Genomic DNA, 20,000 nt, shown 5'->3' on the forward strand with positions numbered 1-20,000 from the left:
ACACACACACACACACACACACACACACACACACACACACACACAAACACATGTACACACATATTATGTTGTGCAAGAGCTTTAGTCATGTTACTTTGTAGAACCCCCTTGTGTACGGTATGGAATAACAACACGTAGAACAGTCTCCTGAACTAACCTGTTAGTCTACACGACGCGCCAACCATGACGTTCTTCCCCTCAACACAGCAGGCCTACATTACCCAGTTCTTTAGCGCTAGCTTTAGGTTCAATCACAGCCTTGAACATGAGAATCTGCCTTTGAAACTGTGGTGAATATGGTGTGTAAACTGAAGCTGTAATAATACACGGCAATGGTTTGATAGGAACTTGGCTTCCATCTCAGTTTACTTTGTTTTGACAATGTTCTTGTCTTCTCTCATGTTACTACGAATATATCGGGCAAATTCTTTACTTTCATTTGAAACTACAAAGAGATTGTTTTCCTAAACCTTCGTAATAACAAATACAGAAATCATCATCTTCATCATTAAGATCGAGGCGACGAAGGGAGGAGGAATGGCATAAGTTGAAGACGGCCTCTTCAAGCTGTTGGTGAATCCCACAGGAGTGGAGCAGACACAAATAAAGTCCTTGTGTCTCTCACTGCATAATGAGATTAGAAGAAACGTTATTCTCATACTTAACACTCCCTAGCTTTTGTACCTGCTGCACACAACAGAAATATTTGCACTGAAACTTTTTCAACGCGTTATTCTTATAAATATTTGTCCCTTCTGTATTACTTATTTGTTCTGTCAGGCTGGGTATTTCATACTGCATCCTGAATAAAGATCTCTCACCACAGGGCGATGTCCCCGAAGCGCTGCAGGACAGCCCTGATTCAGGTTCAAATCTCCTCCAGGAGGTGTGGGTTTGGTTAATCCCACATCTGAATCCACACATCATACCAGCGTGTCGGTGCAGATGGAACAGCAGGAGACCATGGGATGCGTTTACATTGTTTCATCGGTGAGATGTTTATACCGTGACCTAACTGCGACGGTGCTGTCCCACGGATGATGTGTGGATCCTGGAGGATTAGGGATTCTAAACGTGGACCATATGCCTTCAGAAGACCTGCCCCTGTGTTGAGTCTGGGGGATTCAACAAAGCATAGCAGGCAACACTTGTATAAATGTTTGCGGTAACACTAATTTACCCGCCAGGACGCGGGTTCACGTTCATATTCTTGAGCTAAACAAGACAACAAACCATCACGGCACCAGAGGTTGATTTAGTGAGGTAATTTATTATCGAATTAATTGAAAGTTTCCAGGAGGAGCCCAACATAAAGCAGAAGCTTGTCAAAAAGCAATATCAGACCAACGAGACATTCAAATATAAATTTAGTCACATATTTATTACATAAATATATAGTAAAATAGACCAGCGACAATTACCATAAAAATATCTTCCTTTAAAATCCTGACCATAAACAAAGATTTGAAAATCCCACTTTTCTTATGACATTTACAAACACGCTGATTGTCAGGACCCGTTGTGAGAAGCCCACCCCACAGAACACAGAAACTGAAACCAGACATCACACCACCCACTAGACCAATGACTGAGGAGCACAGGGTAAGGGGGGGGGGGATGGAGGTGTAGCTCCAGAGAGTAGGAGGGCGGTGTGAGGGAGCTGTGGGTGGTTGAACACAGAAGATCACAGTAGATTATTCGGAAGGATTCCGACGTGTGTAATTTAACCCAGAGTTGTTGAGAAAGTTGCATGTCCTGCTTTGATTGGTTTGTGAGTCGCTGTGGTGTTTGATGGGTATGAGTCCTGAATATTGTTTATTTGATTGACATTTATACAAGAAGTGACTTCATCTGTAAAAAAAAAATAATTGAAAAGGAATCCACAAATTGTAAAGGAAACTAAAGCACAAGTTCTGATCCCAGTTGACATTGCAGTGGTTTCTAGTGTTGGTTCAGCTCTACTAGGAATGATCCGTGGGCGGGGCTGGAAACCACTAGTACCCGTCACATTTGTCGTTAAAAGATGTTTAATTGTGACTGGCAAAATGTTCCTGCAACTCAGTGTAACGCCTGGTGTGGAAAACACCGCTCTTACGAAACGGTAGGGCTAAAAAAATATAAAAGATATCTCCTGACTTCAGCTTTTGAAAACTAGACGATTCCTTTCCTCTTAAGTCTTGATGGCCGCATGCAGCCGCGTCCATCAGACCACCTTATCAAAACCTCCGTATTCTCCTCCACCGCAATCTCACTTCACCCCCAGAAACAGGCTCATCTGTGGGTTAGTTCCCCCCTTTGGCTGTGAACCCGTAAACCTCCATGAAATGAGCTCATCTCTACACCCGAGTCTTCTCTAGACCAGGTCCTCAGAGCACATCAGGGGAACCTTGATAACAGACAGAACTACTGACTGACTACAACCTGAGAGTCCGTCCAACATCTACTAGTGGTATGTTACTGGTATGTCACTGGTAGCCCACTGTGCGGGCCCAGTATCCCAGACGCATGAACATTTGAGGAGGTGAATGGAAAAGCAGAACCCCAGAAGTGAACATTGAAAATTTACAAGTGACACCAATGAACAACATTATTGACATATTGTTCAAACTCCTCCTCCCTCCCTCCCTGTTTTTATATCGATCAGTGAACAAAAAGAAGAATAAAAGTAATTAAACAGACACAAAAACAGTTCAGTCTAGACCTAGGGCCAGACGCTGACTTAGGCCCAGATCCTGATCTAGGACCAGATCCTGACCCAGGACTGATCTAGGGCCAGACGCTTCCCTAGGACTGACCTAGGGCCAGACGCTGACCTAGGACTGACCTAGGAACAGATCCTGACCTAGGACTAGACACTGACCTAGGATCTAAGGCCAGATGCTGACCAGGGACCAGAAGCTGAAACTAGGGCCAGATGCTGACCAGGGACCAGATACTGACCTAGGACCAGATACTGACCTAGGACCAGACACTGGCCTAGGACCAGATACTGGCCTAGGACCAGTTGCAGCAGGGGACTGAAGACAGACAGAGTATAGGTTGGCGTGGGATCTCCTTCTATGCGTCGTGTTTGAGGCGACGCGACACACTTTCATTTCATGCATTTCAAATGGTTTCTCTGCTGGTGTTTGAAACATGCTGAGCATTTACAGACTGGTGGGCGCATGCGCATTCTGCAGTCCCACGTGCCGCCACCGACACCAGAGGGGGCGATGTTCTGCATGGAATTTGGGAAAAGTGTTGGTATGTCCCAGAATGCGTTCCCGATGCTTCCCGTGTCCGCAGGGGGTCACATGACTGGAATGTGATGTCATCGGTTTCAAATAAAACACAACAGGGCAACGGGTCACAGCTGCTTGTAGTAATGAATTGTGTGGTTGGGTGTTGTGTATTGTGTAGTTGTGTGTTGTGTATTGTGTGGCTGTGTGTAGTGTATTGCCTGGTTGAGTGTAGTGTATCGTGTAGTTGCCTGTTGTGTATTGTGTGGCTGTGTGTAGTATATTGCGTGGTTGTGTGTAGTGTATCGCAAGCTTGTGTGTGGTGCATTGTGTGCTTGTGTGTAGTGAACTCTATCAGGGACTGAATATTGTTTTTCTCCCTCTTTGTTGCACATTTCTAATTCCCGTTTAGCGGGAGGAGGTTCCCGCCGCCGGGAGATCGCTCGGAGCCGCGCTATGTAGATGTGCTCGCTTGTATAAATGAATACAAATTGAGTTTTCACTGGCAGCCAAGTAGTGTTCAATTCTACGAAGGCGTCTTTTTAAACGCTGGGAGGTCGTTCAATGGCGTGTTTCCAGGGCCCTGCTGTGAGAGTGTGGGTAGTTTGTATTCCACCGCTCCGCTGGGTCTGGAGAGCTGGGGCCCAGGGCTGGTGGGTTCCCCTCAGGTCTGCATGCATTACACGGGGAGGGGGGGGGGGGGGGGGTTGACGGGAACACAAGAGTTCACATGATGATGAGGAGAAGAGAGCACCTTCTGAGGCCAGCCCGACCGACCTGAGCACTTGACTCGCCCTAGCCCCCTGGATCCCCGGAACCCCATAACCCCCCAGCCTCACCGACCTGAGAACTTCGGACCCCCATAACCTCCCAAACCCCAAAAACTGAGCATATTTTGTTCTTCTACTACAGCACTTACTACTCTGGCACGCAAATCTCATATCGCTCATTATATAATCATCAAAAATATTTCCACTTCCCGTCTCACTGTGTTTTCCTGAGAGGAGTTATTTTCGTACATTCTTTGCTGTCAAGGCATGTGATTCCCCCCCCTGTTATAAAAGCATCCCATTGATTCTACGTTTTACTAGTGAGCCTGCAGAGTTCACGTGTGGGCAGAACGGATCCACATGAATATCTGAAGACCTACAGAGTCCTTTACGAGCTGGCTGGGACATTTGGTTTGGCTTAAATAACTCCCCAGGCCCGCTGAACCACTCAAATATGACATTTATTCCAACCTGATATGTTAAGGGAACGTTTCATTGGAGGGTCGATGTGTCTCGGGCCCTTTAACTAACGACGGAGCGAGCCGCTCTCATTCATAATGTGGAAGCCATCTCTCTGCTTCAAAGACAAGATTCTCTATTCTTTTGTTATATCATCGTTTCTGACATTGAGTGCAGCAAGGCATTCTTGTAAAGTATAGCTTTACTTGTAAATTAAATGTCATGCGAATGTGGATCTGGTGTCTCTTTCACCACAGACTACATATATCTGTAGTCCAGAGCTGCAGTGACTAGTTAGGGGCTGTGTTCCCGAGACACAGCCTTAAAGGTAATGAGATAATGACCTGTTTGGATGTATCTTCTTGTTAAAACTTTATTCCTATGTTTAGGGCTGAGCCCTGCAGTGTTCCTAACATTCCTATAGCATTCTAAGGCCTCATTATATATAATCCCAGGCTCACCCGCTGCTCAACCCGTCTCTAAACCCGCCTCACCTCAGATGACTGCCCGCAGTGTGGTTTACATTCTTCAGGAGGGAAACACTAATCTCTGAGCGGTCTCACGGAGCGGCCAGTCCCGAGGCTGGCCTCACAAAGTGCTTATGAGGGACGGGGGAGGGACGGGGGGGGGCTTCAGGCACGGGTCAGGGGGACACGGCGGGACACACACACACACGCGCATACGTAAACACTGTTTCGCCCGCACGCCCACGTGTGTGTCAGCCTGTTGTGCGTGCAGCCTTCCTCTGAGCAGTCAGACAACAGGAAGCGTCGCGGTGAGATGGGAGGGGTACAAGAGGGAGGTCCTGGGCTGGTGGGGGCTGGTTGGCTGGGAGTCAGGCGGGTGAGGAGGGGTACGAGAGAGAGATCCTGGGCTGGTGGGGGTTCACTGGCTTGGAGTCAGGCGCGTGCGACCGTGGGCCAACAACAACCAGCATGGCGACGCCCACCGACCGCGGAGGTAAGGCCGACTGAACGCTTGGTTACGGTTGGACGTCGACGCAACGCAATGACCACGCAGTCGCTTCGACGCAGTCGTGAACTTGTTTTGGTTATGCATCGGGTTTCAGTGAGCGGACCAATCACAGCCCTTGCTGCTGCGTCGCCTCAACGCAAGGTTTACGTTTTTTGGTAGGCGCACGTCAGGCCCTGACGGTGAAGGCAAGGAGGGTCCGCAAGGAAGTAACGGGTCGGTGAACCCCCTTGCGTTGCGTCAACGTACAACCATAACTAAGCCTTCATGGGGAGACGGGGGGGACAGAGGGGGGGTCTGCCAGGGGGAGGGGGGCTTGTGAGTGTGCAGCATGTGGGATGAGGCCGTGAAGGTGGAAGCTGGAGTTGGATGAGTGAGCCCGAACTTTATGTTAACATGGATGTTGAAGAACATGTTCAGACAAAAAAACGGTAAACACACTCGCCCACACACACACTCGTGCACACAGAGCCAAACCTAAACAGTCAGCAGAGAACAACGCTGGTCGGAATCCCTCCCCTGGGCTCCCATGACTCACGCTATCTCCCAGCCAATCAGGGAGTGGCGCCAGAGGGGACGGGGACATAGGAGGAGAAGCAGAACGTGATGCGGCCCAATCGTAAAAACTGAAGACAAAAAGAGGAGTTAACAATGGAGGTTCATCTAAGGTTCATCATTTATTAGAAAAAGTTTCTTTTTTTTTAACCTGAGAGAATCCTTCAATAGCTTTCCTTAACAAAAGAAAAAAGCCCTAGTTTGAGCGTGTGTGTGTGTGGCTGTGTGTGTGTGTGGGGGGGGGGGGGGGGCGTGGTCTTTGTGCTAACTGATGCTCACGTGGATGGGTGCCTTTAAGAGCAAGGAGGCAAATGTCACGTTCTTAATTTGACAAGACCAGGAGATGTGCCGAATTGCATTTTTAACTCTTTTGCATTTCATTACAAAATCTTCTGGAATATATGTGTATATATATATACTTATAAAAAGTTTGGGTTGTGCAAAATTCAGATTTCCACACTACAGTTCAAATCTTTTTCTTGATAAAAAACATACTAGGTTGGACGTGCTCAGAGTGCAATGTCATCATAGTGCTAGGGTTAGAATCCACAGGGTGCTTTATATTTCCCCGTAGATTGTTTAACTTCGTTAAACACTTAAAGTGAAATTTGGTTAATCTGATTGGCGCAGGGGGATCCTCGGGAGAGGTTAAAGGTCACTCCATCTTTTATCATCCACAATCCGCTGAGAATACACAATATGGCATTACATTCGTTTGGCCATGGGACACACTTCATCTAACTACTCACTATAAGAAAGAGCCAATAGGACCACTGGTCTTGTTCAAACTTTGGGGGAGCCAGGTACCGCATGAGTTAGCACGACCAACAACGACCAATGAATGAAAGCAAATCATACCCAAATTAAGACCCACAATTACATACACACACACACAAAACAACAACAACAACAAAAAAAACACTCAAACATCACTTTTGTAGCAGTTTACATGAAACAACACCTTTTGTATTTCCCCATCGCCCCAGCCTGCGTCTAGTAGGGCTGGGCCCTAACGGACACCTTCGACCACCACCACCAGGTGAGGGGGTGGTGCTGGACCAAGCAGCCTTCCTCTGTGACAAGGGTGGAGGAGAATTGCATAGACATATTGCTACATGCATGTCCTTACAAACTAACATTTGGCATTAGGGTGGGGTGAAACACGACCACACCCAACACTGTTAACAATCTGTCATCATATAATATATGTCAACCATCAGACGAGGGGGGGTCTTACTGCTGGGGGTAAGAGAGGGAGAGGTGGGCTTATCTCTAGGATAATGGGGGGGGGGGGGGGGGGGGGGGGGGGGGGGGGGCTGTTTGTAGCGTAGCTGAGGTCGAGGTGAGAACTACGGGGGGGACAAATCCAACAAAGAAAAATAAACATGTCTATGAGGCACCACCTGTTTGGAATTAGACAAAAGAACTACAAAGTGACCCCTTTAACATTAGATGCACACCACTCACATTGTCAGTATCAAAGAACTACATTAGGTTTCACTGAAAACACACTTTAGGCCTTCCCGCGGGGCAGGAAGTACAACACGATGGTGAGACTGGAGCTCTGCAGAGGTGTGTGTGGGGGGGGGGCATAGCTTTGCAATGAGAAACATGGTTTATTTTAATGTTACACGGGCTGAAGGGTCATTAGCATGCGTGCACAACGCACAAGCAGACAAGCACAGGTACAGAGTATGAGAAAAACACGTCCATTATTAAATCCTCCCGAGTCTGCGTTAACGGTGATTAGTCTTGTTTACACCACATCTGTTTCCGTGTGAATGTTGCATACGTTGTTGTTACATGAACTGAATTTTACCTTTCATTTTGCTGTATTTACATCCTTGGTTATGGCCAAAATGGAAAAAACAGAAAGAGGAGAAACAACAACAACAGCTGAACAAAAAACCCAACCAATATCTTATTGCACCATGAGGTTGGAGCGATGCGGTCCTAGTCGTAAGGTTGTTGTAACATCAAGTGACACCACAGTCTGGTTTTGCTGGTGTGTGGAAATGAGGTCGAGGGTTGCTGGTCTCAGCAACCAGCCCAGTCTGCTACATTCAATACCAGAAAACACTCACGCACACGCCCAAGAGGACCGTCTCTCCAGCGGCTGGCGGTCTCACCGAGCGCTCTGTCGGCCCGGGGCCGCTCAGAGAGGACCACAGCCGGCCCGCTTTGGGCCAGGGGCCGCCGGATTTACACAACGCCTTTCAGATGGGTTGAGGTTTGCTCGGTGAAAGCCGTTGTTCTAGAGGTCTTTAACGAGGGACACGCGTCCGAGCTGGAGAGAGGAGTCCTTTTGTCATCTATGCATTTGCTCCGCAAGCACATATCAACTCCACATACGTTTCCCTGTACAGACGTGTATATATATATATAGATACCCATATAGATATATATATAGATCTTTAAGTTGTGATGCATCATTCCACTTCCACATGTGCCTGCAGAGCGACGGCCCTGGCTTCTCTGAGTTTCGAGTTGTGTGAGGTATGAGAAGATCGGTTGCCATTTTTTTTGTTTTGTTTTTAGATTTTGTAAGATATTTTTTTTTTTTTTACATTCTTTTTGTGTTTGTTTCGTTTGCATCGTTTTTTTCCTGTTTTTTTTCCAGAGTTGTCTTTCATTTTAAAAAAAGGAAACAAATATATATTTATATAAAAAAAAGAAAATATTCCTGTTTTTGTCGGTTATAAATCCACTTGGTAAAGAGGACGGACAATAAGACACCGACAGACGAGAGATAAGTCAGCTTATCGAGACGAACCAAACTGGTGGAAAAGAGGTGAAGGTTCCTGTTACACTGCACGCATGGTCAAAAAGTGAGATCCTCCTTATTTTTTCTATTACACAGAGCAGTTGTAGCATTGAAATCAAACGACAACAACAAAAAAAAACATTGATAAAAAAAGAGAGCATAATCTCCAAGCCTTTGATCAGGAGTCCTTGTTGTCAGAAAAGTCTTATCTTTTGATTTTCTTTATGGTTTCGTAACCATTTCTCATACGTTCATGTTTCCTTCCCTCTCCGAGAAGTCAAACTCCGGACCGTAAAGCAGCGTTTTAGCCCCTAAAGGTCGCATGCACACACACGCACCAGCGGTCAGAGGTCGGCCATTCGGCGTCATCATCGTGTTTATCCTCCGTCGTGTTCCAGAGAGCAGGGGAGGGAAGCCCTCCTTCCTCTTTCATCGTCCCCGTTTGAGAGGCCCCTCGCCCCCTCGATTCACTCTCTCTCTCGTCACTCCCCTGCTGAGAGCCACGCCCCCTGCTCTCGGAGCTGCGCCCCTTCCATCAGAGCCACGCCCCCCCCTTGTTTCACAAGGGGGGGCGAACTTCCTTCTGCTTGTAGTGATTCTGGACCAACTCTGTGGCTCCAGCCTCAGGGAAGGGGGGCTGGTGGAGTCAGGGAGAAAGGTGATTAGTGCTGCTTTGGGGTTTGGCGGGGCTTGAGATTGAGGGGCTCTTTGAGATTGAGGGGCTCTTTGAGATCGAGGGGCTCTTTGAGATCGAGGGGCTCTTTGAGATCGAGGGGCCAGGTATTTAGAACCCTAGAGGCTCCTCCCCTCCGCGTTCGTTTGGGTCTACCACTGATCGTCCCGGTCTGGGACCGCTGGCCTCTGTTAGACAGAGCTGGTCGGGTCGCCATGGAAACGAAGCTCCCGGGATCAGACACAGGAAGTAAACAGGAAGCGTCTCGTCGGTGGGGGGTTGGAGGGGCGAGGACCACTGCAGTAAGTGCTAAAATCTCGGGGTGGGGGGGGGGCAGTGACGACACCACCGATGTTGAAAAGCTGTGCCCCGGAGCGGGGTGGTGGTGGAGGCCAGGGGCAGGCCTCAGGAGTGCTGGGGGGGGGTATGGGCTCCCAGCAGGGCAGTCCTAACGGTCAAAGCACGGTGACCTCCCAGTGGTCACCGTGGGGGGGGCCTGCTGGTCTGAATCCCCGGGGCTCCCGGCGCTGCCTTGCCCATGGGTAGCTCTTCTCTTTCTGTCCTTGTGTGATCGGTGCCGGTAGATCCGTAGTGTGTGTTTGCTGAGACGGCTTGGCGTGGAGTCCCTCCTCATCCCCCCCCCCCCCCCCCCCCCCCCCCCCCCCCCTCCCCTCCCAGCGCGGCCGGGGAGACACTACCGGTCCCTCCTCAACATTCGTCACCATCGCACACCTTCCACATCTGCCACGGAATGAGTGACGCCGTCGCCATAAGCATTCCTAAAGTGCATGAGACACTCGACGAGGGACGGCCGCAGGTGGAGGACGCATAACGCCACCCGCCCCCGTCCCGTCCCGGCCGACGCCCGCTTCCATGGCAACGCTATCATCGACATCGATGGCAGCCATCTTCAGTCGACGTCGGGACCGCCGCGATGCTCCGTCGAGTCACCCCCTAGGTTTTTCCCGATGCTAATCTACGGACGCGGCCGCGCCGGGCGTGACGATGGCTCCGGTCAGGGTCTGTCGGCCACTGCCAACCGTCCCGCCCTGCTCCTTACGGAAAAAAAAGACAATGGGACCCAGATCCCGCGGTCCCGTTGGACAAAGAGAGGACCCGAAGGGTGAGTACCGTCCCCGAGCGTAGGGCCGGACCCCCCCCCCAGGGAGTAGGGACCCCGAGGGTCTTCTTCAGTGGTGTTGAACTTCAACCGAGTGATGTCAACCGATGCCTTTGGCGATCTACAGAGGTAGATCCCATCCCATGCCACGTTCTGCACAGCGATGTGTACGTCTGACTATGGTGGAGAGTGTGTGTGTGTGTGTGTGTGTGTTTGTGTGAGTGTGTGTCCAGAGAGTTGAGGTAGAACCTGACACCACAGGAGGGGGGGAGCAGGGGGGACCAATACTGGCGTCTCGGCCTTGAGGGCCTGCCCAGGTTTTGAGGTAATTTGCCAGCCGTTCTGGGCCGTGTTGCCTGCTTATTGGGGATGCCTGTGGTGGAAGTCAGAGTGTGTGTGTGCGTGTGTGTGTGTGTGTGTGTGCAGAGGCCTTGGGAGGCGTCACTGAGCTCGGACCCCATGCAGGGTCTTTTCCACGTACCCTGCAGGGCGGTGATATGCACGCGGGCGCGCTGCGTACACATGAGGCATTCAAGTTATTCTGAGGTGATGCTGTTTCTGTCAATGTGTCTGCACGTCTGCGACACATTATAAAAAGTGTGTGTTTGTGTGTGAGTGTGTGTATGGGTCCTTGCAGGCGTGTGCGTGTGGTTCCTTGCAGGTATGTGTTTGTGTGTGTGTGTATGTGTGTGTTTGTGTATGGGTCCTTGCAGGCATGTGTGTGTGTTAGCCCACATTTCCCTGCACAACCGCCAATTAAAACCCTCAAGGAAGGCAAGTTTCTGAGGGAATCGTGGATTCACTCCTGACTTTCCTTGTCACTGAATCAACTACTCCGCTATTTCCCTCCATCTCTCTCCCTCCACCTCTCTCTCTCCATCTCTCTCTCTCTCTCCATCCCTCTCCTTTCCCTCCCCCCTCAACATACTCCTGTGTGACGTTCCCCCCCCCCCCCCCCCGCTCGGTGAGAGAGAGGAGCTCTTGTGATTCCTGACGGTTTGCTGAAGAAATGCTTCAAGTGTGTCTGTGGTTCTGTGTCTGTGTGTGTGTTTGTGCACGTGAGTCCGTGTGTGAGTGGAGTAAACGGTGTTCTGTTGTGTGTTTGTTTCACAGGCACCGGTCCTATGAACTGAACTGAAGGTAGATATTGAGCCTTTTCTGTTTCGATAAAGGTTTGACCAAACACACGTCGTCTAACTAGAGTAGCTTCATAAATATATAGCACCGGGAGTTAAACAACTTAAAAAAAAAACAAAGGCTCAACGACAACAATATGAGAACTAAGAACATAAGGGCTCAGTTTGCGTTTGCGTGTCATCATGCGTTTGCGTGTGTGTGTGTGTGTTTGTGTGTGTGTGTGTGTGCGCGTGTGTGTGTGTGTGCGTGTGTGTGTGTGTGGTGTAGCGGCCGGTCTGCCTTCGCCGGCTTAGACACCAGCGAAGGCAAATTAAGCAGTGGAACAATACTTGAGTTGAGTTGAGTCTCCAGCTGGGAGCTGCTACTGTTGAACCGCCCACAACACCGCCCACAACACCGCCCACAACACCGCCCACAACACCGCCAACAACACCGCCCTCAACCCCCCTTAACCTACCCTCAACCCCCCCTTAACTCCATGCAGGGCCCCCCCCTGCTAGAGTCAAAATGTTGTGTCTATGTGTGCTTGTTCACACCTGTGACATTGCGTGCGTGTGTGTCTGCGCGTGTGTGTGCATGTGTTTGTAGACGTGTGCTTCTTGGCAAATGGCTGCGATCACCAGATAAGACACGGGGCCCCTAAGAAGGGTCCCTAACACAGGGCCCCTACAGAAGAGCCTCTCAGAAGGGCCTCTACAGGAGTGACCCGCAGATGGGCCCCTACAGAGGCCCCTGAGCGGGTGTAACGGGGGCTAACGGGAAGCCGGATCGATACGAGGCGGAGGAGTGTGTGTATATGGTCGCGCGCGCATCTGTGCGTGCGTTTTCCAACAACAAAACAAACAGAGAGAGGTTTGTGTGTGTGTGTGTGTGTGTGTGTGTGTGTGTGTGTCGGGGCGCTGCGGCTGCTGGTGTGTTTCGCTGTTCGTACCGTGCCGTCCCAACACCTGATAGAACGTGAAATGGAAAAAAAAGGTTCGCCTCTCAGTTCCTCCTTTAGAAAAACCCCTCCAGCTGCTCCGCCGGGAGGACGGCTGGCTGGCTCCCGGGATCCCCCCCCGCCCCCCCCTCCCTGTCTCCCCGTCACACCTCCTGGTCCTCGAAGACCTCCAGGAAGAGCGGGGGGAAGAGCTCGTTGGGGCATTCCACCTTCATGTGGAGGAAGCGGCTGGCGTGGCAGGCACCGATCATGCGCAGGTCCGTGACCTTCATCAGCAGCTTGGGCCAGAAGTGGGGAATGTTGTGCTTGCGGTAGTTGATGTAGTGCTCGAAGGCCAGCAGGTAGGTCTCCTGGCACTTCTCGATCTTGTCCACGCAGGTCAGCGCTGAGCGGTCTGCGGGGGGGAGAGAGCGAAGGTGAGGAATGGGGGGGAGACTCGAGAGAGAGAGAGGGTGAGGAGGAGGAGGGAGGGTAGAATTTACGTCGTGAGTCCGACAAACAGGCCTGACCTGGAACCCATCGGCTTCTGGGTTCCAATTGAGTTCTTTTTTTATTTTTTATTCATCAGTTTTATACCTTGAGGGAAGTGGATACATTCTGCTGGCTTCACTCTGCTGGTGTCAGCGCCCTCCTGAACTGTCTCTCTAACATTAATAATACAATCTCTAAAATAGCAGCAGAGTTGACGGGATCTGATCTATCTCTCCACCAATCAGCTGCTCTCAGCCAGAACCGATAAATTCATGATCCAATCCTGATCCATCGCTACCACAGCTACAAAACCAGTGCTACCAGTGCTACCAGAGCTAAAACCAGTGCTACTACATCTACAAAACCAGCGCTAACAGACACAAAACCAGTGCAACTACAGCTATAAAACCAGTGCTACCACAGCTACAAAACCAGTGCAACCACAACTACAAAACCAGTGCAACCACAACTACAAAACCAGTGCAACCACGGCTACGAAACCATTGCAACCACAGTTACGAAACCATTGCTAGCACAGCTATAAAACCAGTGCAACTACAATCACAAAACCAGTGCTACTACAACTAGAATACCAGTACAACCACAGCTATAAAACATGTGCAACCACAGCTACAAAACCAGTGCTACCATTAAGTGGCTAAAAAAGAGAGGTGATGAAACACATTTGGGTCTAGTCTCTAGAACCCAGGACGGATAAGGCCACTGCAGCGCTACAGGGATGCAGAGGGGATGCAGTAATTCCTCATCTGAGATCTCCCTCCCTGCGGATTCCGAGGCGATCGATAGAGTACAGCGAGCTCCGCTTTCTGCCTCTTCATGAGAATGAGGTTACAGCGAATGCAAGCCAGCGAAAAAAAGAAGGAAAACTCACAACTTTACTTTTGGACTTTGTCTGATTCATCCCTGGAAGAGGAAGAACGCTTGAGGGACCAGAGACCCCTCTCTCTCTCTCTCTCTCTCTCTCTCTCTCTCTCTCTCTCTCTCTCGCTCTCGCTCTCTCTCTCTCTCTCTCTCTCTCTCTCAGGGTTCGATTCCCTGTCCCTGGCCCCCGTCCAAACAGGAGTTAATATTGTGAAACAATACACAGAAATGGAGCCAGCTATTGATTGGTACTCTGATTTGTTTCCTTGTATCTGGAGAAGCAGGCAGTTTGTTCCAATGTCTACGGGCAGCAGATACAGCAGCAGATAGACGCAGTTTAATATCAGAAGCCGCGTGCAAACGCCCAGATTAGTAGAACAATATGACATTTAGCTCCTGCGGTTCTATATTATCTATATTATCTTTATTATCTGTTCTCCAACCAGAGCAGCACCGCCCCCATTCCCAGACCTCCCTCCTCCTCCTCCCCCATGGAGTAAAGCTAGCCTACCTCCTCCTCCCCCCAGACATCCCTGCTCCTCCCTCCTCCTCCTCCCCCCAGGAGTAAAGCTAGCCTCCCTCCTCCTCCCCCTCAGACATCCCTGTTCCTCCTCCCCCCAGGAGGAGAGTCGCCCTCCCTCCCTCCTCCTCCTCCATCCTCCCCCCAGGACTAGAGTAGATCCAGCCTCCCTCCTCACCTCTCGCTCCTTCCCCCAGGACTAGAGCCAGCCTCCCTCTGCCTTTCCCCCGCCCTCCTCCCCCCAGGACTAGAGTAGATCCAGCCTCTCTCCTCCGCCTCTACCCTGTTCCCGTCCCTGTGTGTTGGGGTACCACTCCCCTCCTGTTCCCCCCCTGTGTGTTGGGGTCCCATCCCCCCCCTGTTCCCCTCCCTGTGTGTTGGGGTACCACTCCCCTCCTGTTCCCCCCCGTGTGTTGGGGTACCATTCCCCCCCTGTGTGTTGGGGTACCATTCCCCCCCTGTTCCCCTCCCTGTGTGTGGGGGTACCATTCCCCCCCTGTGTGTTGGGGTACCATTCCCCCCCTTTCCCCCCCCCCCCTGTGTGTTGGGGTCCCATTCCCTCCCTGTCTCCCTGCTGTGTGTTGGGGTACCATTCCCCTCCTGTTCCCCCCCCTGTGTGTTGGGGTACCACTCCCCTCCTGTTCCCCCCCCTGTGTGTTGGGGTACCATTCCCCTCCTGTTCCCCCCCCTGTGTGTTGGGGTACCATTCCCCTCCTGTTCCCCCCCCTGTGTGTTGGGGTACCATTCCCCTCCTGTTCCCCCCCCTGTGTGTTGGGGTACCACTCCCCTCCTGTTCCCCCCCCTGTGTGTGGGGGTACCATTCCCCTCCTGTTCCCCTCCCTGTGTGTGGGGGTACCATTCCCCTCCTGTTCCCCTCCCTGTGCGTTGGGGTCCCATTCCCTCCCTGTGTGTGGGGGTACACTCCCCCCTGTCCTGACCTGAGCTCATGAGCAGCACGGCCTGCAGCAGCGCCACCTCTGTGTCATCCAGGTTGAACTGCGCCAGGCTCTTGCCCAGGTCGAAGATGGCGTCCGACACCACGCCCAGCCCGCCGTTCTTCAGCTGCTCGCGCTTCACCGCCATCTCGCCGCTGAGCGTCAGCGTCTCGCTCTCGGGGTCGTAGCGCACGGCGGCGCGCAGCGACATGATCTCCATGCAGCAGCCCTTCAGCAGGATGATCTGGTCCTCGCAGGGCAGCTGGGGAGGTCAGCACAACGCTTAGCATCAGCTAGCAATGAGGAGGTTAGCACAACGCTTAGCATCAGCTAGCAATAAGGAGGTCAGCACAACGCTTAGCATCAGCTAGCAATGAGGAGGTCAGCACAACGCTTAGCATCAGCTAGCAATAAGGAGGTCAGCACAACGCTTAGCATCAGCTAGCAATGAGGAGGTTAGCACAACGTTTAGCATCAGCAAGCAATGAGGAGGTTAGCACAACGCTTAGCATCAGCTAGCATGAGGAGGTTAGCACAACGCTTAGCATCGGCTAGCATGAGGAGGGTAGCACACTGTTAGCATCAGGAGGTTAGCACAACGCTTAGCATGAGGAGGCTAGCACAACGCTTAGCATGAGGAGGTTAGCACAACGCTTAGTATCGGCTAGCATGAGGAGGTTAGCACAACGCTTAGCATCAAAAAGGAAAACAGCGGCTCTCAGGTTACAGCAGCCGCTTGTAACCTACAGCGTTGACATTGGACTGCAGCTGTTCTGACTAAAGCCTTTATATGCAGAGAGAGCAAAAGCGAAACCCCCCTCCGGCCCGGAGCAGTGGACCGGTCCTCACCTCTGAGAACATGGGCAGTTTTTTGGCAAAGTCCACCACGCGGGTGATGGCGGGGGTGATGATCTTGGTGAACTCGCTGAACGCCTCCAGGTCCACCTTGTCGCTGTCAGTGGCGGGCACGGCCGGCGACTGCCCAATGTCGTCCGCCTGCGCCAGGGGGAGGAGCATAGTGAGGGGGCGTGGCCAGCAGCAGCACAAGCAAGTGGTGGATGGCGATAATGACAGAATTGCTACACAGTGCGTTGCAGAGTGCACAGTGCAGGTTTTTTCTGTAGAGAAACGCTAAATAAATGCATCATGTTTTTGTGCCCAGTGCAGGCGCAAGTGCAGAGTGCAAGTACTGATGCACATTGCACATTAGTGCAGAGAACAACAGAGTGAGCTCCTGTTCAGTAAAATATGTGAAAGCATCAACATCCTCAGGCAGGAATTGGGAGGGATTATAAAAGCATTTTTGCTTTTAAAATTTGATTTGCCGGTAAACAAAAACAACAGAGATTTTATTCAAACGTACTCGGGTTTAGTAGAGAAAACAGTGGAGCGATGTAAGGCAGATACTATTGGACAGAGGAAATTCAATTATCCGGGAATGAAAAAAAGAGAACAAAAAACAGCGGCTACGGAAAAAGTGGTGAGAAAATACAATTTAAAAGGACTCTTGTGTTGGCAAATAGACTGAATTTATATTGCACTGTTTTATAACCAGTGGCCGCTCAAAAGCTTTACAATATTGCCTAGCATTCACTCGTTCATGCAGGGCGACACCCGGCTCGTCGGGAGCAGTCAGGGTGAGGTGTCTCGCTCAGGGACACCTCGACAGTCTAGGAGGAGCCGGGGATCGAACTAGCAACCTTGCGTTTACCAGCCGACCTGCTCTACAACCTGAGCTTCATACGCATCCTGTCCATCGTGGCTGAACGTTCTCATGAACGCCTCAGATCCTTATCAGCCAGAGAACAAAACTGCTCAGAACAACCCTCAGGTGAACGCAGAGAGGATGACAACTGGTTTGGCGGGAAGGGGGGGGGGCAGATGGGATTTAACGTTGGGGATTTGTGAAAGAATGTGTGTCCATAAGTCATGTCACCGCACGGTTCAATAGGACGTGTTCTGTACTTTACTGGCTGCAGCTCGTAGCTCCTCCTGATTACAGTGAGGAGGTGATCTGACGTCCTCACGAACCAGTGAGACGCCCAACTGGAGACGGCTGGGCCGCCCTTCGCCATCCCGCCTTCACTGGAGTAACCGCGGCGATCGCAGTGATCACACCGACTGCATCGTTCCCCCCTCGCTGGAAACCCCCAGGACTTCCTTCTGCTGGCTCAGCATTTAAATTCCTTTTGTTTTGAGTGCTCCACATCGTCGGGGAATAGTATAAAAGAACAGAAGCGCGCCATGAGAGGGAGAGAGAGCGCGAGCTAGCTGGAGGCAAGCAGGGGTGAGCGTCTGCCACATTCTCAAAAGGAGGAGCTCGCTCCTCAGGAACAGACCGCAAGACAAACCCAGTTTTGGTTCAGCCCCGAGTCGACCCCTGGAAGGAAGGAACGGTTGACAGGGCGGGGGGAGAGGAGTCCCGGAGTGGACCACTTCTCCAAATGAGAGACCAAAGGAAGTCGAAGAGATCTGTTGGTTCTGTTTTACTTCATGAGCCTTAAAGCTCTCAGCTGTCTGCTCCCATTTGGATATGAAATTCATTTGCATTCAAAAGATTTCCCCACGCTAGGCTGGTTAGTGGGGGGTTTAAACAAGTTTGTGGATGGACCAGTCGATGTCTTTTTCTGTTTTGTGCAGTACAGTGGACGCTCACACACACGCATAAACACACACACACATAACCGCTTACATGGACTTGCACGCACACACATCTGAATTGGTTGTTTGCTGGTTAGATTATGAATCCCGAACGGCTTTTACACAACCACCATAGCAACACTAACACACACACACACATGCGCGCACACACACACACACACACACACACACTCTCTACCCTCTATGTAGCCTCACAACCATCGATGCAGAGGCGACCGCCTGATCCGTTACTTTCCAGTGAAGCCCAAAGCCCACAGAGAACGAACTTCGCCTCGTCTGTGTAGCGCTGACCCCTGACACCCAAACATAATCCGGTGGTTTGTAGCGGAGAGGAGCCCAGGGCCGCTGAGCTGTCTCTGTCTCCTCGGACCCGACCGGGATCCCTTTCGGACGCAGACATTCAGAGGCGCTCTCTTGGCCTTTAGGCTCAGCGTTCGGAGGAAGGCGCGTTCTGCTCCACGCAGAGAACTCCGCCGCCTGTTTTCGTAGTATTAGTTTGGTTTTCCTCGGCAGCTCTGCGTCGGGTTGCCGGGCCTTGGGGGCCTTGGGGGCGTGGGGCCCCTGGGGCCCGCTCTCTATATTTAGATGCTCTGGGCTGCCAGGCCCTTGACGACGACTGGCTCTCCTTCAAATGGAACCAGGCAGTAAAAACTGGCTGGTAAAAGTTACAGCTTTGCTCGAGTGCGGTCGAACCCCCCCCCCCCCCAAACTCACACAACACACAAACACACAAACACTCACATACACAGGCACATACACACACATGCTCCCACTAACATACCCACACAGACACCCATACGCAAGCAGGCACACTCACACACAGGCACACAGGCACACACACACATGCTCCCACTAACATACCCGCACACACACGCAAGCACGCACGCATGCAAACACACACACACACAAGCACTCACACACACGAATACACTTAGACTTTAGACAAGCGATGAGTTCAATGTTGTGATCCTGAGTCCTCCACTAGAGACATGACCCTTTCTATCTGGTTGTTTCATGGGAACAGAGAGGCCCTGTTCCTTGGAAGAGGAGGAAATCGAAAAACATTACGCTACTCTGTGTGTGACGAACCACTGGCAGCTGCTGGGTGGAATGGAAAGAGACGGAGAGAGAGAGAGTGTGAGAGCGAGAGAGAGCGAGAGAAAGAGAGAGAGAGAGAGAGAGAGAGAGAGAGAGTGTGAGAGCGAGAGAAAGAGAGAGAGAGAGAGAGAGAGAGAGAGAAAGAGAGAGTGTGAGAGCGAGAGAAAGAGAGAGAGAGAGAGAGAGAGAGAGAGAGAGTGTGAGAGCGAGAGAAAGAGAGAGAGAGAGAGAGAGAGAGAGATTGAGGAGGATTGTCAAATGCTTTGCTTCCCATCTGAGCAGATCTCAAGGCATTAAGGCATTATGCAGAGACAGATCCGCACAACAAACTAAACCCACAAAATGTAAATGGGTTCTCTCTCTCTATCGCTCTGACGTCCTGTGTGATTCAACGTTCTCCTTGGTTACCCTTCCTCCTCCACGCTCCCGCTCTTCCCTTGACCTTTACGTCCACCTCCGCTCCCCCCCTCTCTCTCCCTCCCACACCTCCCTCCCCCTCCCTCTGTCCATGTCTCTGTCCAACGCCTGACGTTTGAGGGATAACTGCAGAGCACCTTTCCCACCGAACAAAGAAGGTGCAAACCCAAACCGGCCCATCTATCCCCCGCGGCGGGAGGTACCAGGCCAGCCAAGCCCAGCTTTAAGCCGCCCGACGGGCTGCCAGTCCAGCTCTAAGGCCCCGACGGGTTGCCAGTCCAGCTATGCGCACTATGAGATATCAATGTCTCTGAGCTGACCTGTCCTTCACCTCTGCTGTCCGCATTTAGCCCCTATCTGGAGCCGAGAGCAACTGTCCCGCCGCCCTGTTTACCCGTCCTCCGGGCA

The 20,000-nt window shown here is 51.3% G+C and overlaps 1 protein-coding gene across 1 annotated transcript in view; it reads right to left on the bottom strand.

The window, feature by feature from the left end:
* Positions 1 to 12,708: 12,708 nt before the first annotated feature.
* LOC307091536 (thyroid hormone receptor alpha-B) overlaps positions 12,709 to 20,000 on the bottom strand; it is a gene marked incomplete at its 5' end in the record, with an annotated part of 14,504 nt that continues 7,212 nt past the window's right edge. The window contains 3 exons of the mRNA XM_079759173.1: positions 12,709 to 13,002; positions 15,420 to 15,678; positions 16,266 to 16,412. Coding sequence (XP_079615299.1) covers positions 12,752 to 13,002; positions 15,420 to 15,678; positions 16,266 to 16,412 — 657 coding nt within the window. The remainder of the gene's footprint in view (positions 13,003 to 15,419; positions 15,679 to 16,265; positions 16,413 to 20,000) is intronic.

This window comes from Pollachius pollachius (assembly GCF_949987615.1).
Source record: "Pollachius pollachius genome assembly, contig: scaffold_102, whole genome shotgun sequence".
Taxonomy (NCBI): Eukaryota; Metazoa; Chordata; class Actinopteri; order Gadiformes; family Gadidae; genus Pollachius; species Pollachius pollachius.